This window comes from Platalea leucorodia (assembly GCF_965183815.1).
Source record: "Platalea leucorodia genome assembly, chromosome: 15".
Lineage (NCBI taxonomy): Eukaryota > Metazoa > Chordata > Aves > Pelecaniformes > Threskiornithidae > Platalea > Platalea leucorodia.
Genome location: NC_138837.1, coordinates 12834075 through 12851093, shown reverse-complemented (window position 1 = coordinate 12851093; position 17019 = coordinate 12834075). Strand labels below are relative to the sequence as shown.

The window sequence follows — 17019 nt, the reverse complement described above, 5'->3', positions numbered from 1 at the left end:
CGCGGACCAGCAAGGGTGACACAAGGCTGGGCACAGGGCTCTCGACGGTGTCACCATCCCAGAGAGCTCCACCAGCACTGCTGGGGCTGAACGGGGAGCGGTGCTGCAGGGCCAGCACTGGTCCTGAGCCAGAAGTTCAGCCCAGCAGTGCAATACTCTGCTGTGGCCAGGCCAAACTGCTAGGCACTTCCAGGGGGCCCTGGAGCTGCTTCTGCAGGCGAGACACATCATCTCCCTGCTGGAGGTGAATCGCAGGCCCGGACAGACTCAAGCACCAAGTGCAGGCGATACCTTTGACAGCGGAGGAGAAGATCGTGGAGTTCCAGGCACGGAGCAGGTCCTCATCCACCGAGACAGGGTAGTCAGAGGGTGCCGGGGATGGAGGTGGCGGCACAAAGTTGGAGAGCGGCAGGCCCTGGGTGAAGGAGTCAATGCACATGGCATCGAAGTACTTGGCTGCCAGCATCTTGGACTCGTTGCTGTTGAGGTTGAGCGTCTGCATGGGTTGGTCCAGCGTGTTGTTGAAGGCTGTCTTGAGCACGCAGGTGGCCCCCACGCCGGAGGGCAGGTGGAAGGTGTTCACCAGCTGCTGGGGGCTGGCATCGGGAGACAGCCTGATGCTGCGGGGAGAGGAGCGGGTGAGGAGGAACAAGGAGCAGGAGACACAGGTCTCACCACCTTGGCCGTTCTTCTGCTGGCACCTTCCCAAGGCCTTGGCATGTATCATGACTAAATGGGCACAGGCACCACGGTGGCACACACAGCCCAGGCCCGGCATGAGCCGAGCACTGACTGCAGCCCGGACTGGCACCTCTCCCAGAGACACCCTGAGGAAGATGGAGGCTGCTTTCTGCAAGGGGACATGGCACCGGCCAGGACCTGCTCCAACCCTGAGCCAGCCCCGGCGCCAGCCCCGCTGCGGGCTGCCCTCCCTGCTGCCCCCCATCGCAGTCCCGGGGATGGAGACAGGGATGGGGACGGGGCATGGGACGCTGGTCACCGGCAAGCGGCGGCTCTCACCGGTACTCACGCCGCTCCTCGTTGGCGTAAGGAATGAAGTTGCCCTTGGGCTGGGTGTAGTTGTGGTACTGCGATGGTGAGAGGATGAGGGGCGGCAGGTCACCTGCGGGGACAAGGACAGGAACCCGCTCACACCCGCAGCACCACCACGCACAGGCAGACTGGCACAGTGCCTGCAAGCCTTGTCCTCACCCCCGCCCCAGCCAGTGTCCCCACCGGCCACACTGGGGCAGGCAGAAGGGGCCACCAGCAGCCCCCAGCATGCAGGTGGGTGGCTTGCAGGCACCTATTTCGGGCACGGAGAGCGCCACCGTCATGGCCACGCAGACGAAGAAGGCGGGCAGGAGGATCTGCGAGAAGAGGGCCTTGGTGTTGCGCTTGGCGCAGTGGAAGCGTTTGACGATCAGCCCGTGGAACTGGCGCAGCTTCAGCCACGAACCCTCCAGCTTGAAGCTCCCTTGCCCGTCCAGGTCGCGGTCCTCAGCCTCCACCTCCACCTCTTGCTCTGGGAGGGGAGAAGGATGTCAGCCCCTGGCACGGCTGCTCCCGCACCCGCCTTGGCCTCCAGGGAGCTGAGCCAGGCACTGAGCCGGGCGCAGCCACCCCAAGGGACAGGGCAGCACCCAACCCTGATGGCCACCGAGCCACAGCAGCACTGCGGCGTGAAGCAAGGCAGCTGGCTGGCGGGTTCCTCTTGGCCCAAAAGGGGAAATTTAGACAATAGTTTTAAAAAAATAACCTAAACTGGTGCTTTCTGGCAGAACCCCTCCATTTTCCCATCAGCTCTCCCAGCTGGCGAGGGGTCAGCGCAGTCAGGAACAAGGGATGGGACACGGGTGGGGGGACCCCGCGCGGCAGCAGGCACGGGGCTGGGGCTCAGGGAGCTCTGCCGCAGCACTGTCCCGGCAATGCCTCCCGCAACCCAAATCACAGCACTCAGAGCAGCCCCGGCTGGGAAGGCAGGGTGGAGCATCCCTGAATTAATCACAAGAGCTGCCGAGATAACCCAGAAAAGGATTTGTGAATAAAGCAGCAGCCTGAGGGCGCCTGCCTGCATCCTCCATCCTCCAGCAATCCCAGCATCCAGGCAGGGAGAGCCCTGAGCCCTGGTCAGGGTATGGAGGGCGAAGCCACCAGCTGGAAGATGACTCCATGCCCAAGGGCCAAGAGAAGACAACCCGACCCGGCGCCAGCACGAGGAGCAAGTGTTAGTGGGGCAAGTCTGCAGGATGGCGCTCACAGGATCTGAGGGAGGCAAAGGGCAGAGCTAACGCCGGCTGCGCCCGCGCCTGCCGGCTCTGTCTCAGCATGGGACTCCCCCACGTACATGCTACCAGTTTGGGGGGGCAAACTGGTGGAAGCACCCATTCCCAGCCCTCCCACCCAGGCTGTGGTTCTCTGGGCGCAGTGTCGGCAGATGCAGCATCAGACCCCCGGCGGGGTCTTGCCCCAGCAGGCACAGCCCCCCATCCCCAGCTCACCCACCTGCCCCGGCCAGGGCCAGCTCTGCCCTGCCCAGGTGCAGGGACGGGCACTGCTGCTGCCCCAGCCACCCTCCACGTCCCAGCTGAGCACCTCCCCCAGCCCCTGCCGCTGGCCGGACGCCGGCGGCACGAACCTTGCAGACTGATGTTATCGGGGTCCTGCTGGTTATCGAACAGGGGCGCGTAATCCCCAAAGAATTCGGAATAAGCCCCACCTTCATCGCCCCGCACGGAGCCCACTGAGGAGGCCGAGCGCAGGGATGCCTGCGACTGCGCCAACTTGGAGCAGGTCACCAGGTTGCTGAGCTCCACCTCGGGCTTCTCCAGCACGGCCGCTTCAGCCAGGGCCTCCCCGTTGGCCTCAGGCTTCGGGCCGAGCTCGGGGGCAGGTGGCCGCAGGGCGTCCTTCTTGGACTCCTTCATGTCTGGAGGGAGAAGGGGGTTTGCCACCAGCCATGCCACGCTTCACCGCGGCATAGCACGGAGCAGGGACGGATCTGCTCTGCAAACCCAGAGTGGAGAGGCCGGCTGCCCTTGGATGGGATGGGCTTGCTGGAGACCACTCCTCCCCTTGGGAAAGGAGACTCCTGCGGCCACGCGCAATGGGAGAGGAGCCACCAAGCCCACACAAAGGCATGCAGCCCCTCGCCAGCCCCAGCAGCACCGTATGCCCTGCCGCCACCCATACCCACGTCGCTGTTCTCCAGAGACTGGTCCTCCTCGGACACCTTCAGGAAGACCTCCTCCAGCGTGGTGTCCATCAGCCCGAAACTGGTGAGGTCCAGCTCTTCCAGGCTCTGCTCCAAGTGCTGTGGAGGCAAAGCACTGCGTGAGGAGGGCAGGAGGTGCCCGCAGCACCGCGGCCTCCCACGACCGCTGCCTGCCCACCCCGCCAGCCCCCGCGGTTACCTGGAAGAGCCTCTCGAAGCAGCCCTTCTTGACGGCCTCGCTGGGCAGGATGTAGGAGAGCTCAGTGTTGGTGTCAGAGATGAGGAGGCAGGAGGCCACGTATTTCTTGATGAACTGGGAGACGCGAGGCTCGGAGCAGGGGCTGACGGAAGAGTGGGCCGGGGGGCTGTGCGGCTGGCCTGGCTCTGGGGCAGAGGGGCAGCACCAGTCGGTCACATCTCACCCGGTCTCCCACCAGGACCCACCACGTCCACCCTACACCCCAGCGCTGCGGGGCTCCTCCAGCCTCCATTGTGCAGTGCTGGAGGCTCCCCGGCCGCCCTGCCTGGCCTGGGGACGGTGCTCTGCACCACAGCCCATGCTGGACGTCTCGGTGGGCAGCTCACGGATCGGACAGAACCAGTGCCTGGAGACAAATGCCACCACGCAGGGTCTAACCCGGGACCCAGCCGGGAGAAATCAAGCCTGAGCAATGCCACCTCAAACACCCCTGCCCCCTCCACCCTCCACGTGGCCTAAGGAGACTTGGGGTGGGACCACTTGGGTGTTGACCTCTCGTTCCTTTCCTGGGCTGAAGAAGGGCTGGTCCCATCTACTCCTCTAAGCACAGGGTCCCACTCCCCCCCAGACCTGTGCCGTTCCTGGTGTCCGACTGCTTCTTCACCACCGTCAGCTTGTAGCCGTCGCCGTAGGTGCTTTTAAGGAAGAGTGGAGAGCCACAGCACTTGAGCTTGCCATGGGAGATGATGGCGATGCGGTCACCCAGTAGGTCGGCCTCATCCATGTGGTGCGTGGAGAGCAGGATGGTCCTCCCTGACAATGGCACAGAGCCTTATCAGAGAGGCCAGGGCCATCGCAGCCAGAGGAGCAACGCTGGGCTCTGCCCACCTCCGCTCACCTGGCTTGTACTTGAGGATCAGGTCCCAGATGGCCCTGCGTGCATACGGGTCCACGCCAGCCGTGGGCTCATCCAAGATCACGGCCCGTGACCCGCCCACGAACGCGATGGCCACCGACAGCTTCCTCTTCATGCCCCCCGAGAGGGTCTGCACCAGGGAGTGGCGTTTGTTGGAGAGCTCCAGGTCCTCAATCATCCTGGGGACAGGGGAAAAGGACCAGGGATGTGGGGGGCCGTTCTGGCGGCTGGTGCCTGCGGTGAGCACGTGATGGCTCTCCCCTGCACGGCACCTGCGGCTCTCAGCCGCGGGGATAGCCCAGCTGCAGCCAGGCTACAGAAGCATCTTCTGCTGGCTTCCACAGCCTGAGACCCCAAGTTTTGAAAGCCACTTGGTGGAGCTGCTCCAGGGACATCTCTGCTCCCGGATCACCCACCACAGCACAGCCAGCAGGAAGGGGACCCACTCACACAAAAGGCACGGATGGGGCAAAGGGAGCTGGGGGATGCCTACTTGTCCATCTCCTTGCGGATCTCCTCCTCCGCCATGCTCTTGAGCTGCGAGTAGAACCAGAGGTGCTCCTCCACCGTCAGCCTGTCGAAGAGCACGTTGTGCTGCGGACACATGCCTAGGTTTTTCCGGATCTCATCCATTTCCGTACGGATATCGTGGCCATAGATGGTAGCGGAGCCCGAGGTCGGAGGGAACAAGCCGGTGAGGATGGACCTGGATGGATGGAGAAAGGCAACAATGTGAGGGACCTCGCATACCTCCGTCTGGTCCCAATCCCAACCACCACCTCCAGGAGCATCTGCTGGGCTCTGGACAGAGCAATGCCAGTGCCGGGCTGCGCACCCACTGCCAGTCCCCCTTTCGTGCCACCGCCACATCCACACTGCTGCCACAGGGCCCTGCGAGTACATCATGGCCCACGTCCACTCCAACGGGCACTCACATGGTGGTGGTTTTGCCCGCGCCGTTGTGCCCCAGGAAGGACACCACCTGGTTTTCATAGAGGTTGAGGCTCAGTTTGTTCAGCGCCAGCTTCTTGTCTGTCTTGTAGACCTTGGTGAGCTTGTCAATGCAGACCACCAAGGGGAGGTGGGTCGGCTCCTCCTCGATGCCCCGTGTCTCCTCTGCTGTGAGAGAGGGATGGTGAGGAGCCGGGGGGTAGCAGGGAGGCCGAGCTTGGAGCGGGGCTCCCCGGGGGATGAACCTCCCTGCCTCCATCCCGTCGTGGCTTTGCTGGCTCGTGACCCCTTCCCATCTGCTTCTCGCCAGTTTCCCCCCTCGCACACCACGGGCAGCAGCTCCCAGACAGGCAGCAGCGCCTGGCCCAGGATCCTGCCCCGACAAGGGCACAGGGGACGCACGGGGTCCCTGGCCACAGCAGGACCCTGCAGCAGAGCCAGCGCCACCCCGGGCCACCTCCCGCCACCTCTGTCTGCCCTCACCCAGCCTCCGGCTCTCCATGGCACAGGCCTGGTCCTCCTCCATGATGCTGAGGCGGGTGGTGCGGGACCAGGGCCAGGTCCACTCCCAGGTCTCCACTCGCCCGTTGCCCAGCCAGTAAGACTTCTGGAAGGGGAAGTACCAGGGCCGCGGCAAGCCGAACATGCCTGCAAGCACAACCCCTACGGAGTCAGGGCCACGCCTGCACCCATGTCCGTGCAGAAGCCTGCCGAGGGCCGGGACAGAGGTACGGACATGAGCTTGGAGGCTTCCCCAGCTTAGGGACATCACTGCGGGGTGGGGGCTGCAAGCGCCCTGGCCAACTGGGCTGAGGGCAACACTGCTGGGCTGTGCAAGGAAGCAAAGTCCTTTGGGCTGGGCCTGGCTCACGCTTCGGTTTTACTAGGAAAGCAAAGGAAGCAGGTGAGACTCCTCCCTGGGTGGGCGATAAGGGGGAACAGTGCTCCAGCCATGGACACCCTGCTTTGCTACAGCTGGCCAGTGAACTGAGACATGCAACTGAAGATCTCCAAGGCACCTGCTGGTGTCACCAGTGGGTCAGGGCATGTGGGCAGGTGTCCCCAACAGGACACACGCAGGGGACCCTGAAGGCCCGTTGTGCCAAATCCCACCACGTCAGGGCTGAGCACCGCCAGGAACCAGCAGCATCCCCAGTGAGGAGGCTCCCGTAAGATCAGAGGTGCCCTCATGCCCCACCTCGCACACGTACCTGGGTGCACGGCCTCAATGTACCACGTGAGCACCCCGTACACCACGGCATCCACCATCAGCATCATCATGGACAGCAGGAGGTTGAAGTCATCTCCTTCCACAGGTGACTGGCTGAAGGTGTGCCACTGGATGCCCACACCAGCCACCTCGTACAGCGCAAAGTACTTGGAGCCCAGCCCGAAGGCCGTGGTGGACATGAGGGACTGCGGAGAGGCAGAGGGAAGGAAAGGGGACATCAGCAGGAACCACAGGCCAGCTCCAGAGGAAAAGACTGGGGCAAACTCCTACCCGGTGCTGCCCCACCCAGCCCCATGGAGCTGCTCCCAAAGCCCCATGGGGAGCTGGTTCATACAGGCAGAGGTTTGCCCAAGGCTTGGTGACAGCTTGGTGACAGCTTGGTGACCTGTGTACTGGACATGGGGTGCCCGGGGCAAACCTGGGGCCAAGCATGCAGCCAACTCACCGCAATGCACTTCTCAAAGGCCGTGATCTTGTCATGCGCCACCTCCTCCCGGATGGCCACATACATGTAGGGCACGTAGCTGAGGAAATAGATGATGCCACCACAGGCGGAGGCCAGCTTGGCCTTGGAGTAGAGCACCGACACCAGGAAGCTGCAGGGAGAACAGTGTCACCTCGGATCCTACCCCACCAGGGCTGATTTTGGTGGTGTTGAGGTGATAAACCGGCCCCTCAAATCAGCTGTCTGGGGGAACTTGCCAGCTCCACTGGCCCTTGCCCACACAGCTCCCAGCACCCTCGCCCCATGGCACAAGGACCCCGGCGCTGCCCTTGACCCCCTCACCCCACGGAGCGGACCAGGCAGCTCACCAGAACATGATGGTGGCCACTGCGTAAATTGCGAGAAAGAGCCAGATGATGAGGACATCGCTGTGCATCAGGACCTTGCCGTACTTCAGGATGGCGGTGAGCGCCGTGACCGAGATGGAGAGCTGGACGAAGCCGGTGATGAACCAAGCCACCCAATGCACCGCGTTGTTCAAGCCCATCATCTTCATCACCTGCGAAGCCAAAAACGCTTGGCGGGGCTCTCCCCTACCCTGGGCATCCCTGCTACCTCGCTCGCTGGGGCTGGGAGAGCAAGAGGCAGCACCAAGGGGTCCCTGGGGGCTGCTGGGAGCGGGCAGGCCACAGCACCCTGTGCCAGGGTGCCAACAGGCTCAGCTCCCTCTGGTGCTGGGCAGGGCTAGTGCTGGGGACACTCGGAAGGACCAGCTCAGCCCAGGGATGTGGGATCTGCGCCCGCCCCAGCTCATGCGCCCTGGAGACATGGGGAAGGTGCCCAGGGACACAGCGCAGAACTTAGAGCTCAGAGATGCCAGCTCCTTCCCAGGGATCTCTCCTACCATCCCCACCTCTTTCAGGCGATGCTCCTTCTCCGTCACAATGTGCTGGATCATCATGGCCACCGAGTAGACCCAGGAGATCACCATGCACAGGGGCATCATGTGTTCGATGACAAAGAGGAAGCTGGTGGGGTAGAGGAAGAGAGGGGAGAGCTGGATGGTGGCACCACCGCAGAGACCGTGGTGCAGACCCTGGGGCACAGGGCAGTGGAGGGGCTCTCCCACTGCTGGGGTCAACCAACCTTCTGGTCCAGCAGCTCCTTAGTGCCCTGAAAGAGCTTCTCCAATGAGCCCATAGGACAACCTAGTGTCCTGGCTGTCAGGTCCTGGCAGGCAGGCGGGCAGCAGCCACCAGCTCAGCCCAGTGCCCTGCCTACCCTGCTGTGGATGGGGCCCTATCCACCCTCCTGCCCTGGAGGGCTGGTGGCTCTGGGGCTTCTCTGGGTGCTTCCTCCAGACCACTGTGTTCAATAACCACCGACAGACCCATGTGCCATCCATTTACCACATTCCTCTTGGTCTCCCCAAGTCTTTCAGCCTCCAAGACACCCCGCAGCCGTGAGTTCCTCACTTCAGCTGTAATCTGGGCACAAAATCCTCCCCCTGCTTGCCTACCCTGGTGGTCCAAGGAACAGGGCTCAACTGGTTGCTCGTCACTCCCAATGTCACCAACCTCCCTCAGGTCCCCAAACTTATCCCTTTTTCCCAGCCGAAGTGTCCTGGCCTGCAAAGAAGAGGGAAGGTCCTGCCCCTGCCCACCCTACCCATGCAGGTGTTACTCACTCGTCCCGGGTATAACATGGGTACGGGAACATCTGCACATAGTTCCCGGGCTCCACCACATCGTGGCCAACAAACGTGTTGATGAGGGCACGCTCCATCATGTCTGGGGAGGAAGAGGAGAGGCCAAGCTGAGCGGGCAGTGTGGGCAGGGGCCAGGGACGTGGGCAGCTGTGGCAGGGGGCTGGCACTCACCCTGGATCCAGACGAAGCCGTAGAGGAAGTAGAAGCGGCCGCCGGTGTTGGGGCCGGGCCGCCAGTACGCCCGCCGGATCTCGTTGGTCTTCTCCGTGAAGCTGGAGTTCTGCCGGATCTTGTACATGACGTGGGGGGGCAGTGAGCCATCCCTGTTGGTCTGGAAGATGACGCCTGCAGGCAGCAGGAAAGGCAGGGAGCCCGCTGGCACCACTGGATACAGCCACACCAGCCGGCCCACAGAGACAGGCGGGGACGTGGAGGGGTTCGGCGTGTCCCAGCCAAGGGCACCACGAGGGCTGCGATGGATGAGGAGGGTGGGCATGGCCCTGGCATGGGATGCGAGGGCACATGGACAGCAGGCAGCGGCGATGGGAGAGCCAGGACAGCGGCAGGGTGCTGCACCCGGCAGGGCTCGGCCAGGGGCAGAGGATGGGTACCGCGAGATGCTCAGTCCGCTCATCCACCCAATGCATGCACCAAGGGAGCCACGTCCCAAAGCCAGTGACCCCAGCCTGGGGCACAGCTGGAGAAGGACACGGCTTCAGGGACCCCTGCGAAGGGGCTGGTTCCCGGGGACATACTGGCAAAGACCGTGACGTTGTCCTGGTAGGCCTGGTTCAGCGTGTAGTTGACGATGCTCTCCTCATCTGGGAAGCCTTTGAAGATGTCCACGCTGACCTAGTGGGACGGGAAGGCCAGTGAGACCCCACTGCCTTTGATGGGTCTAGCACACAGATCCTGCACACGGTGCTGCATGTGCCACCCACAGCCATGCCGTCAGCCCCCGAACCCAAGTGGATGGGCACCTCCACTGTTGATGTCTACCCCAAAGCTCCTGACGCTGCAGAAGCCACTATCTCCTCCAAGGGTCCCGTCCCATGGCCTTAAGAAGCTCTGAGTGAACCTGACCCCTCTTCAGCCCCACAGAGCCCAGCTGCGGGCAGTGGGTGCCGCTCTAGTGCCCATGTTCCTACAGGCGGGCACAACCTCACCTTGGCCATGAAGTGGACCCAGCCGCAGGCGGCATTGTCGATGGTGTCCAGCTGCTGGAGCAGGACGCTGGCGTTGGGCAGGGAGAAGTTGCCGTTGAGGAAGTTGTGGAGAACATCACTGTCAGAGACATTCAGGATCTCTGGGTGCTTGTGCAGGTCAGCGGTGAACTGGGACAGAGAGGGAGACACAGGAGGGAGAAGCTGGGGTACGCGCTGTCCTCCCCATGGACACAGACAGGACCCTGCGCTCCTCCTGGGGACAGGGAGACAACGACCACCCTGCGCAGGGAACCAGCCTGGTCCTCGCAAGAGCAGGGTGGGCACCCAGGAGCACCTGAGAGCTTCACATGAAGAAGCTATGAGGTGCCGGGGGGCAGGACACCCCCATCCCACCCCCAGGGCAGTAAAGCCCAGGCAGGCTCAGTTGCCACCGCACTACCCTACCTGCTGGAGCCAGCGGATGCGCCTCTGCAGCCTGCCCTCCTCCAGGTAGGCACGGATCTCAGGGGAGATGTTCAGCCATGCCTTGGCATAGTGGGTGACGTTGCCCACAAAGGCAAAGGTCTCATTGGCCTGGGGGGAGGAAGGTAGAATCACAGAATCGTTTAGGTTGGAAAAGACCTTTAAGATCATCCAAGTCCAACCGTTAACCCAGCACTGCCAAGGCCACCGCTAAACCATGTCCCTCAGCACCACATCTCCCCAGCTTTTAAATGCCCCCAGGGATGGGGACTCAGCCCCTGCCCTGGGCAGCCTGTGCCAGTGCCTGACTGCCCGTTCAGGGAAGAAGTTTTTCCTAATATCCAACCTAAACCTGCCCTGGCGCAGCTTGAGCCCATTTCCTCTCATCCTATCACTTGTTACTGGGGAGAAGAGACCGACCCCCGCGTCGCTACAACCTCCTTTCGCTGAGCCCGTCTGGGCAAGGAGGTCCCTGCGGAGTGGGGCTGGTGGGAGAGGAAGGATGGGGGCACGGCCTCTGCACCCTCACCTTCAGGATGACCTTGTCCACTTCGGTGCCCACAGGTGCGTACAGGATTTTGGGGTTGCTGGTCATCAGATGCACAAGGAGGCCCAGGTTTCGCTGCTCCTTGCTGGTGAAGCCCAGCGAGCTCATGTTGCCCTGCTTCAGCGCCTCAGGCTCGATTGTCCTGCAAAGGGGGCTCAGGCTGCCAACTCCGCTCCAGCCCCAGCACCCCACACTGCGGGCAGCCCCACCCCTGCCTGTGAGGGGCTCCCGTGCCAGCGCGGTGCTGCCCAGCACAGGGAGCTTACCCCAGGTGCAGTACAAGGATGCGGTGCAGCATCCGTTCCCCGCATGCTCATCAAGGGATGACCGCAGCCCTTGACCGCTGGCAGAGGCTGGGTGGGCTCTCCCGCACCTCTGTCCCGATCAGAGAACACCCAGAGCAACACCACTCTGCCCCCCAGGGCTCCTACCGGTTGTTGCCGCAGAGGATGGGCTGCAGCCCGGCCCAGAGCTGCACGAATGCAGAGAACTGTCCCTGGGGGTTGTCACCGCCAGCCGGGGCCCCCCCAGCGCCCTCCTCCTCCGCCGTGGTGTTGCCAGCTGTGGCATTGGCGCTGGCCCAGCCAGTGCTGTTGGCAGTGGGCGGTGGGGCCTTGCTGGTGCAGGCTCCCCTGGGCAGCAGCTTGGCCAGCGCTGAGAGGATGTCCACGTCGCGGAGAACCTTCTCCATCTCCACCAGGTCCTCCAGGAGGGCGCGGAGGCGGTGCTGGGCGGCTGTGCTGTTCACCTCGTCCAGCTTCAGCTGTGAGGACGAGCGGGCAAGGGGTTACCTTACAGCGCCCTGCTCACCAGCAGGAGGGGATCAAGAGGGACCTCAAGCAGTGGCATGTCTGCTTTCTTGGATAAAAGGTTGGAGCTGTGCCCAGATGGGACCCCGGACTCATTGCCGTGCATCTGGGGCTATCAGGCAGTGGGAGTGCAGGCAAATGCTGGCAGGGTTTTGTTGGGGGACAGGAGATGTCCCTCAGGCAGGAAGGATGGTCCTCTGTGACCGCAAGGGACATGTCAGGGGCAAGTGGGACGAGGAAGGGGACCTCAGAGACAGCCTTGAGGAGCTGCGCCACCCGTTGCCCGTCCCAGGGAGAGGAGCCTGTGGGGAGACACTTGAAGGATGCTGGGGATACCCAGCCCCATCCAATGGGCAGCACCCCAATGGGTGCCAGGAGGGGGAATCATCTGGGATCCCACCATGGGGTGGTAAAGGGGTGACCAGAAGGGGCCCAGCCGTGTAAGAGAGCCCCCTGTCCCCACACAGCCCTGGTGAGTAGGGAAACCCTGCCCAGGGCTTGTCCCTGCCCCACAGCCAGTGGGAGGCACGTCCCGCAGCCCCGCTCTCACCCTGCTGACGATCTTGGGGGTGTCCAGCTGGTCCCGGAGCTCGGCGGCCAGCTGGGCGAAGCGCTCCTGGCGGACGGCCCGGCTGCCGTTGCAGGCCAGCGCCCGGTACGCCTGCAGCAGCGGCTGCTGCCCGGGGGCCACGCGCAGGAGGCGGCGCAGCCCCCCCGGGCTCTGCTCGCACGTAAGCTGCTCCAGCACCGGCCCAGTGAAGAGGACACCCTACAGGACAGGGAGCCGTGGAGGCACAGCCCCGGGCGCGGGGGCACTGCGATGGTGCCCGCCCTGCCAGAGCAGCTGCCCACGCGCTCCAGTTCACCCTGCGAGGTGCTCACCTCCATCTCGGCGACGAAGGCCTGAGGGCTGTCGGAGGTGGTGGGTGCAAGGGCAGCGCTGGTGAGGCCCAGGGCTTGGGAGAGCAGGCGGAGCAGTGCTGGCCGGCGCGGGGCTGCCGCAGGGTCCCGAAGCGCCCTGTGGACCAGCCCTTCCCGCAGGCTCCTCCAGCTGCTGGGGAGGCTCTTCTGCAAGAGGACCAATGGGGGCAGTTGGTGGTGCAGGGGCTCCCCAGGGTCCCCTCCATGTGTCCCCCCGAGCACACATGAATGGGTCCACAGCACCCACGTCCACGGTCTCCATGGGGAAGGGAAGAAAAGGGGACACACAGGTGGGGGGGAGCATGGGTCCCCTGCACCCCAGCCACAGGAGGGAACAATCTCCCCCGCTCCCTCCACAGCCACCGTCCAGGCGGTGCCATCACCCATTGCAATGGGAAAGGGAGGCCCACGCACTGGCATGCCTCAAAGCGCTGGGGGAACTGGTGGCAGCACGGGGACAGGACCCAGCCATCCCTGCTGCTGCTCTGGCCACCTGACAGCGTCCCATCACATCCCCTCTGCCAGGATGGACACCCCCAGATCGCTCTGTGGTGGGACACGAAGGGGATGCAGAGGACAAGCTCTGCCCCACCATGTCTCCCACATGCAGCACCGCTCCTCACCTCCAGCTGCGTCATCTTCTCACTGGGGCCAAACCCATCCCACAGGTCTCGCTCATGGGTCTCGTCGGGTACCAAAGGAAAGGAACCGAAAAACAGGCGGTACACCTGCACCGGGGACAGGAGCGGGGCTGCCAAGTGCACCGGGAGCAGAGGCACCCGTTTGCCCAGCTTGGGGTGGCAGGGCAGGATGAGTCCCACCCGGGTGCCCGCTGACTCCCACCCTGTGGGTCTGGTGGTCAGGATGTGCCCATTCGCTGGGGCAGCGTGGACCCCTGCAAAACCCGGCCCTGCAGCGCTGGGCGGTCACCCGCCTCCTGTGGGTCACCACCCACCTCCCGCAGGTCGTCACCCACCTCCCGCAGGTCAACGCTGGAGCCCAGGAGCAGCTCGGCCGTGCTGTTGGGGAGGGACAGGTTCTGCGCCAGGAAGCGGTGCAGCTCGCCCCGGTCCTTGGCCGCCCATGCAAGCGTGAAGCTGGATCCTGGCAAGGAGCAAGGCAAGGGGGTCAGAGCAGCCCGCCAGCGTTGGGGATGTGGCATGGCCCCACATGGGGACATATCACAGCTGGCCCTGCCCAGCACACAGTGATGTGGGACAGTGGCAGGGCACTGCCACATGCCATCACATCGCTGGGCGCCTGGCGGGTGGGCATCTCCATCCCTGCCTGCACAAGCAGCAGTGGGGGCAGGCAGGGCCCAGCCTACCTGCTCGGTTGCTGAAGTGGGTCTCCATGGAGCTGGGCTCGCTGCTGCTCAGTGCCTCCAGGCGCCGGCGCAGCGACTCCAGCTCCTCCTCCAGCCCCGGGTGCTGCGGGTCAAAGAGGCTGCTCTGCTCCACCGCTTCACTGAGGTGCTCCAGGAGCTGCGTCACCCTGTGAGAGCCCAGCACCGCCGCAGCTTCAGGGACAGGGACAGAGGGATGGGGACACCCTCCACAGAGCTCTGGCGGGGACGAGCCCCTCGGCACTGGGGCAGCAGCGCTGCCTGCCACAGGGCACTGCTGCCCTGGGAGCTGCCCGTGCCTCCGCACCGAATCCACCATGCCAGGGGCGCAGAGGAGAGCCCCAGTGCCTCGAGGTGCCCCCAGAGGCCACCTCCGTCCTCCTCCCAGCACTGGGCACCTGGGAGCCCGTGGGGGAACGCACCGAGATGTCCCCTGCACCCCAGGGACACGGCGCTCTGCACCCAAGCACTTTGGGGGACAGGGGCTTGCACCTTGTCACCGGCGGGGCACGGCCAGCGTGGGAAGGGGCAGGCTGTGAGCGGGAGCGTGCGGGAGCGTGCAGGGCAGGAGGAGGAAGCGCGCGGCGAGGGCAGGACTCACGTGGAGTTGGAGTACTGCAGGAAGCCGAACTCATCGCGCTGGCCGTCGGGGCACAGGGACTGCATGATGGGCAAGATTCCGGCCGAGGTGAGCGGGGCCGCCGTGTAGAAAGCTGAAGCCAGCAAGAGAGCGCAGAGAAGGCCGGGGAAAGTGCGGGCAGGGAGGGAGGACAGGCAGGGGGAGGCAAGGGGGGAGACAGGGGACCACCAGAGAGACACTCAGTTCAGAAAAGCGCGCGCTGGGCCCTGCGAGCCCCGCAGGAGGTTGGCGGCCAAGGTCAGAAGTCTGCAGCTTTTCCACCACGGCTGTCCCCAGCTGGTGGCCCCCTGGGGCTGTGGGCAGCTCCTGCCACGCTGGCTCCTGCCCTCTTGCCCCTGCCTGCTCCCCCCTGGGGAGCCCCAGTATGATGCCGACTTCTGCTGCTTGCCCCCAGGACGGCTGCCAACCTCCCTGGGCATCTTGGCCCCTCTTGTTAGTAACCTTGGAGGCACCACCGGATCTCCAAAGGAAGAAGAGGAGGAAGAATACGACAGGGAAAGTAGAGTCGTCACCGTCATCTCCCCGAGCCCCCCGGCCTCCCCCCTGCCTGGCTGCCCCGACGTGCGGCTGCTGGAGGTAGGTGGAAATGGAGACACAGGGGGGAGAGATGGAAGAAATGAGGAGCAGCAAGGGGACGGCAAACCTTCCCCCCCTCCACCGGCACTGAGCCATCATCCCTGCCAGGGTCTTCCCATGTCCTTCCCCAGGGCAGGGTGAGCCTGGAAGGGCCCTGCCCGAAGGGGACCTGAGGTTGTCACTGGGCAGTGCCAGGCAGGGACCCTGCTCTCGTCGCCCCAGCTGGTGGCCCCACGGTTAGAGGTGGGTCAGTGCTGTTAGCACGGCCGCAACGGACAGGGGCTGGTGAAGATGGGCTTTTGGCAGGGACAAGGGACAGCCCAGGGCAGGGACGGGCATAGCATGGGATGGGCTAGCAGCCTGCTGGGGTGGCAGGACAGACGGTGGTGGCCATGCCAGGCCTTGGTGACAAAGCCAGCGCATGGGTGGCATCTTGCTGGCCTCCAGGCTCCCAGTAGTGCCACGTCTCAGCTCGTCCCAGCTGCAAGGGGCCAGGTCAGGGACCTAGTGGTGGTGCAGGGCTGGGAGCCATCTCCAGCCGCTTGGGGACCAGCCCCGGGGGAGCACAGGCAAGACTGGGTGACCACAGGCCACCACATGGGTGCCAGCACCCAGCAGCATCTGCCCCGGGAGGGAAGCAAGAAGGGGGAGGACACGCCTCCACTTGGCCTGGAGAGCCCTCTGCAGCCCAGGGCGCCGGGGACATCGCTGGCAGCGGCCCCAGCACCTGGGGAACCCGTCACCACCAACTCAGTGGGGACACCACCAGTGGGGACACCAGCAGGGGCCGTCCTGGCTGGGCAGCCCCCGGGGAGGAGCAGGCAGAGGCCACGCTGTGCTGCCCAAGCTCATCTTCACCAGCTGCGGAGGAAGACGACGGGGTTACAGAGGTGTGGATTAGGCCAGAGTGAGTTGATCCAAACCGGGCTCTTTCTCCCCAGAATAAGTAGCCGGCACAGGCAGGGGAAGGGAGGAGGCACCCACCCGCCCCACCAACTTACAGACTGGAGCATGCAGTAGAGGCATGGAGGGCAGGCGGGCAGGGGAGATGGTGGGAAAGAAAAAGAAAACGTGAGCAAAAAGAAAGAAAAACCAAACCAAAAAAAACACACAACACAGAGCGCACGTCAGCGCCGGGGCAGGAACCAGGGCCGCGCCCACCACCGCCTGCAGCCGGACCCGCGCTCGCAGCTGGGCTCTCCCTCGCCGGCACACGCTGAAACACAGGCTTGGACCATCGTTATGCCAGGTTGCTGCTGCCGCCAGCTCCCAGCACCTCCCCTTGGCCCCACCACGCCACTTGTGCAAGGGCACTCGCCATGGTGGGCATCCCATGGGGCATCTACATGCCACCCAGAGCCCTGGCGAGCTGGCAGCTCCGCTCCGCCGCCTCCTCCCAGCGGCACAGCCCGCAGGTACCGGCACCCGCAGCCCCAGGCAGAGCTCCAGTGGCACATCTCCAGGAGCCCCCAGCTCCGGTCCTATCAATTTGTCACCCTGCCAGGGCCCCAGAGCCCCCCCCGTGCCAGGCACGGGGCTCCATGCAGCACATTTCCCCCCCTCCCCAGCACTGCAAAGAGCTGAGGAGCCATCCCCAGCACTGCCCCGGCTGCTCCTCCAGCACTCAGGGAGACCGTGGCTGTCGCAGCACCATCCAGCTCCATCTCCCTCTTCTCCCCCACGAAACGTCCCTGCCGATGGCAGCCACAGGCTGGTGGGCACTGCCACCCCCAGGGAAGACCCCCCCGGCTGGGACCGACCTTGGCTCTCCAGCCCCCGTGTCTGCCCTGCCAGCCCTCGGCTGCAGCCCCTGCCCAGCGCTATGTCCCCCAAAAGGCCCCTCGGGGTCCCTGCCAGCTGTCGTGGCCCCCCCCCAGGCTGTCCCCGGG

The 17019-nt window shown here is 64.4% G+C and overlaps 1 protein-coding gene across 4 annotated transcripts in view; it reads right to left on the bottom strand.

Moving 5' to 3' along the window:
• Window positions 1-17019, bottom strand: part of ABCA2 (ATP binding cassette subfamily A member 2) — a 34098-nt gene that overhangs the window by 8427 nt on the left and 8652 nt on the right. The window contains exons 3-30 of one of the 4 annotated variants that reach the window (XM_082327395.1): window positions 14516-14627; window positions 13897-14063; window positions 13546-13673; window positions 13193-13297; window positions 12531-12716; window positions 12199-12417; window positions 11271-11602; window positions 10822-10981; window positions 10275-10403; window positions 9831-9998; window positions 9420-9516; window positions 8836-9009; window positions 8644-8746; window positions 7870-7984; window positions 7325-7515; window positions 6957-7107; window positions 6492-6696; window positions 5764-5928; window positions 5265-5445; window positions 4823-5035; window positions 4312-4508; window positions 4044-4226; window positions 3414-3598; window positions 3193-3313; window positions 2639-2929; window positions 1307-1525; window positions 1021-1123; window positions 292-620 (exon numbers count right to left, since the gene is read on the bottom strand). In XM_082327395.1, coding sequence (XP_082183521.1) covers window positions 292-620; window positions 1021-1123; window positions 1307-1525; window positions 2639-2929; window positions 3193-3313; window positions 3414-3598; window positions 4044-4226; window positions 4312-4508; window positions 4823-5035; window positions 5265-5445; window positions 5764-5928; window positions 6492-6696; window positions 6957-7107; window positions 7325-7515; window positions 7870-7984; window positions 8644-8746; window positions 8836-9009; window positions 9420-9516; window positions 9831-9998; window positions 10275-10403; window positions 10822-10981; window positions 11271-11602; window positions 12199-12417; window positions 12531-12716; window positions 13193-13297; window positions 13546-13673; window positions 13897-14063; window positions 14516-14627 — 4929 coding nt within the window. Of the gene's footprint in view, window positions 1-291; window positions 621-1020; window positions 1124-1306; window positions 1526-2638; window positions 2930-3192; window positions 3314-3413; window positions 3599-4043; window positions 4227-4311; window positions 4509-4822; window positions 5036-5264; window positions 5449-5763; window positions 5929-6491; window positions 6697-6956; window positions 7108-7324; window positions 7516-7869; window positions 7985-8643; window positions 8747-8835; window positions 9010-9419; window positions 9517-9830; window positions 9999-10274; window positions 10404-10821; window positions 10982-11270; window positions 11603-12198; window positions 12418-12530; window positions 12717-13192; window positions 13298-13545; window positions 13674-13896; window positions 14064-14515; window positions 14639-17019 lie in introns of those variants that run through there. The other 3 variants (XM_082327392.1, XM_082327394.1, XM_082327393.1) reach the window with 3 other exon arrangements.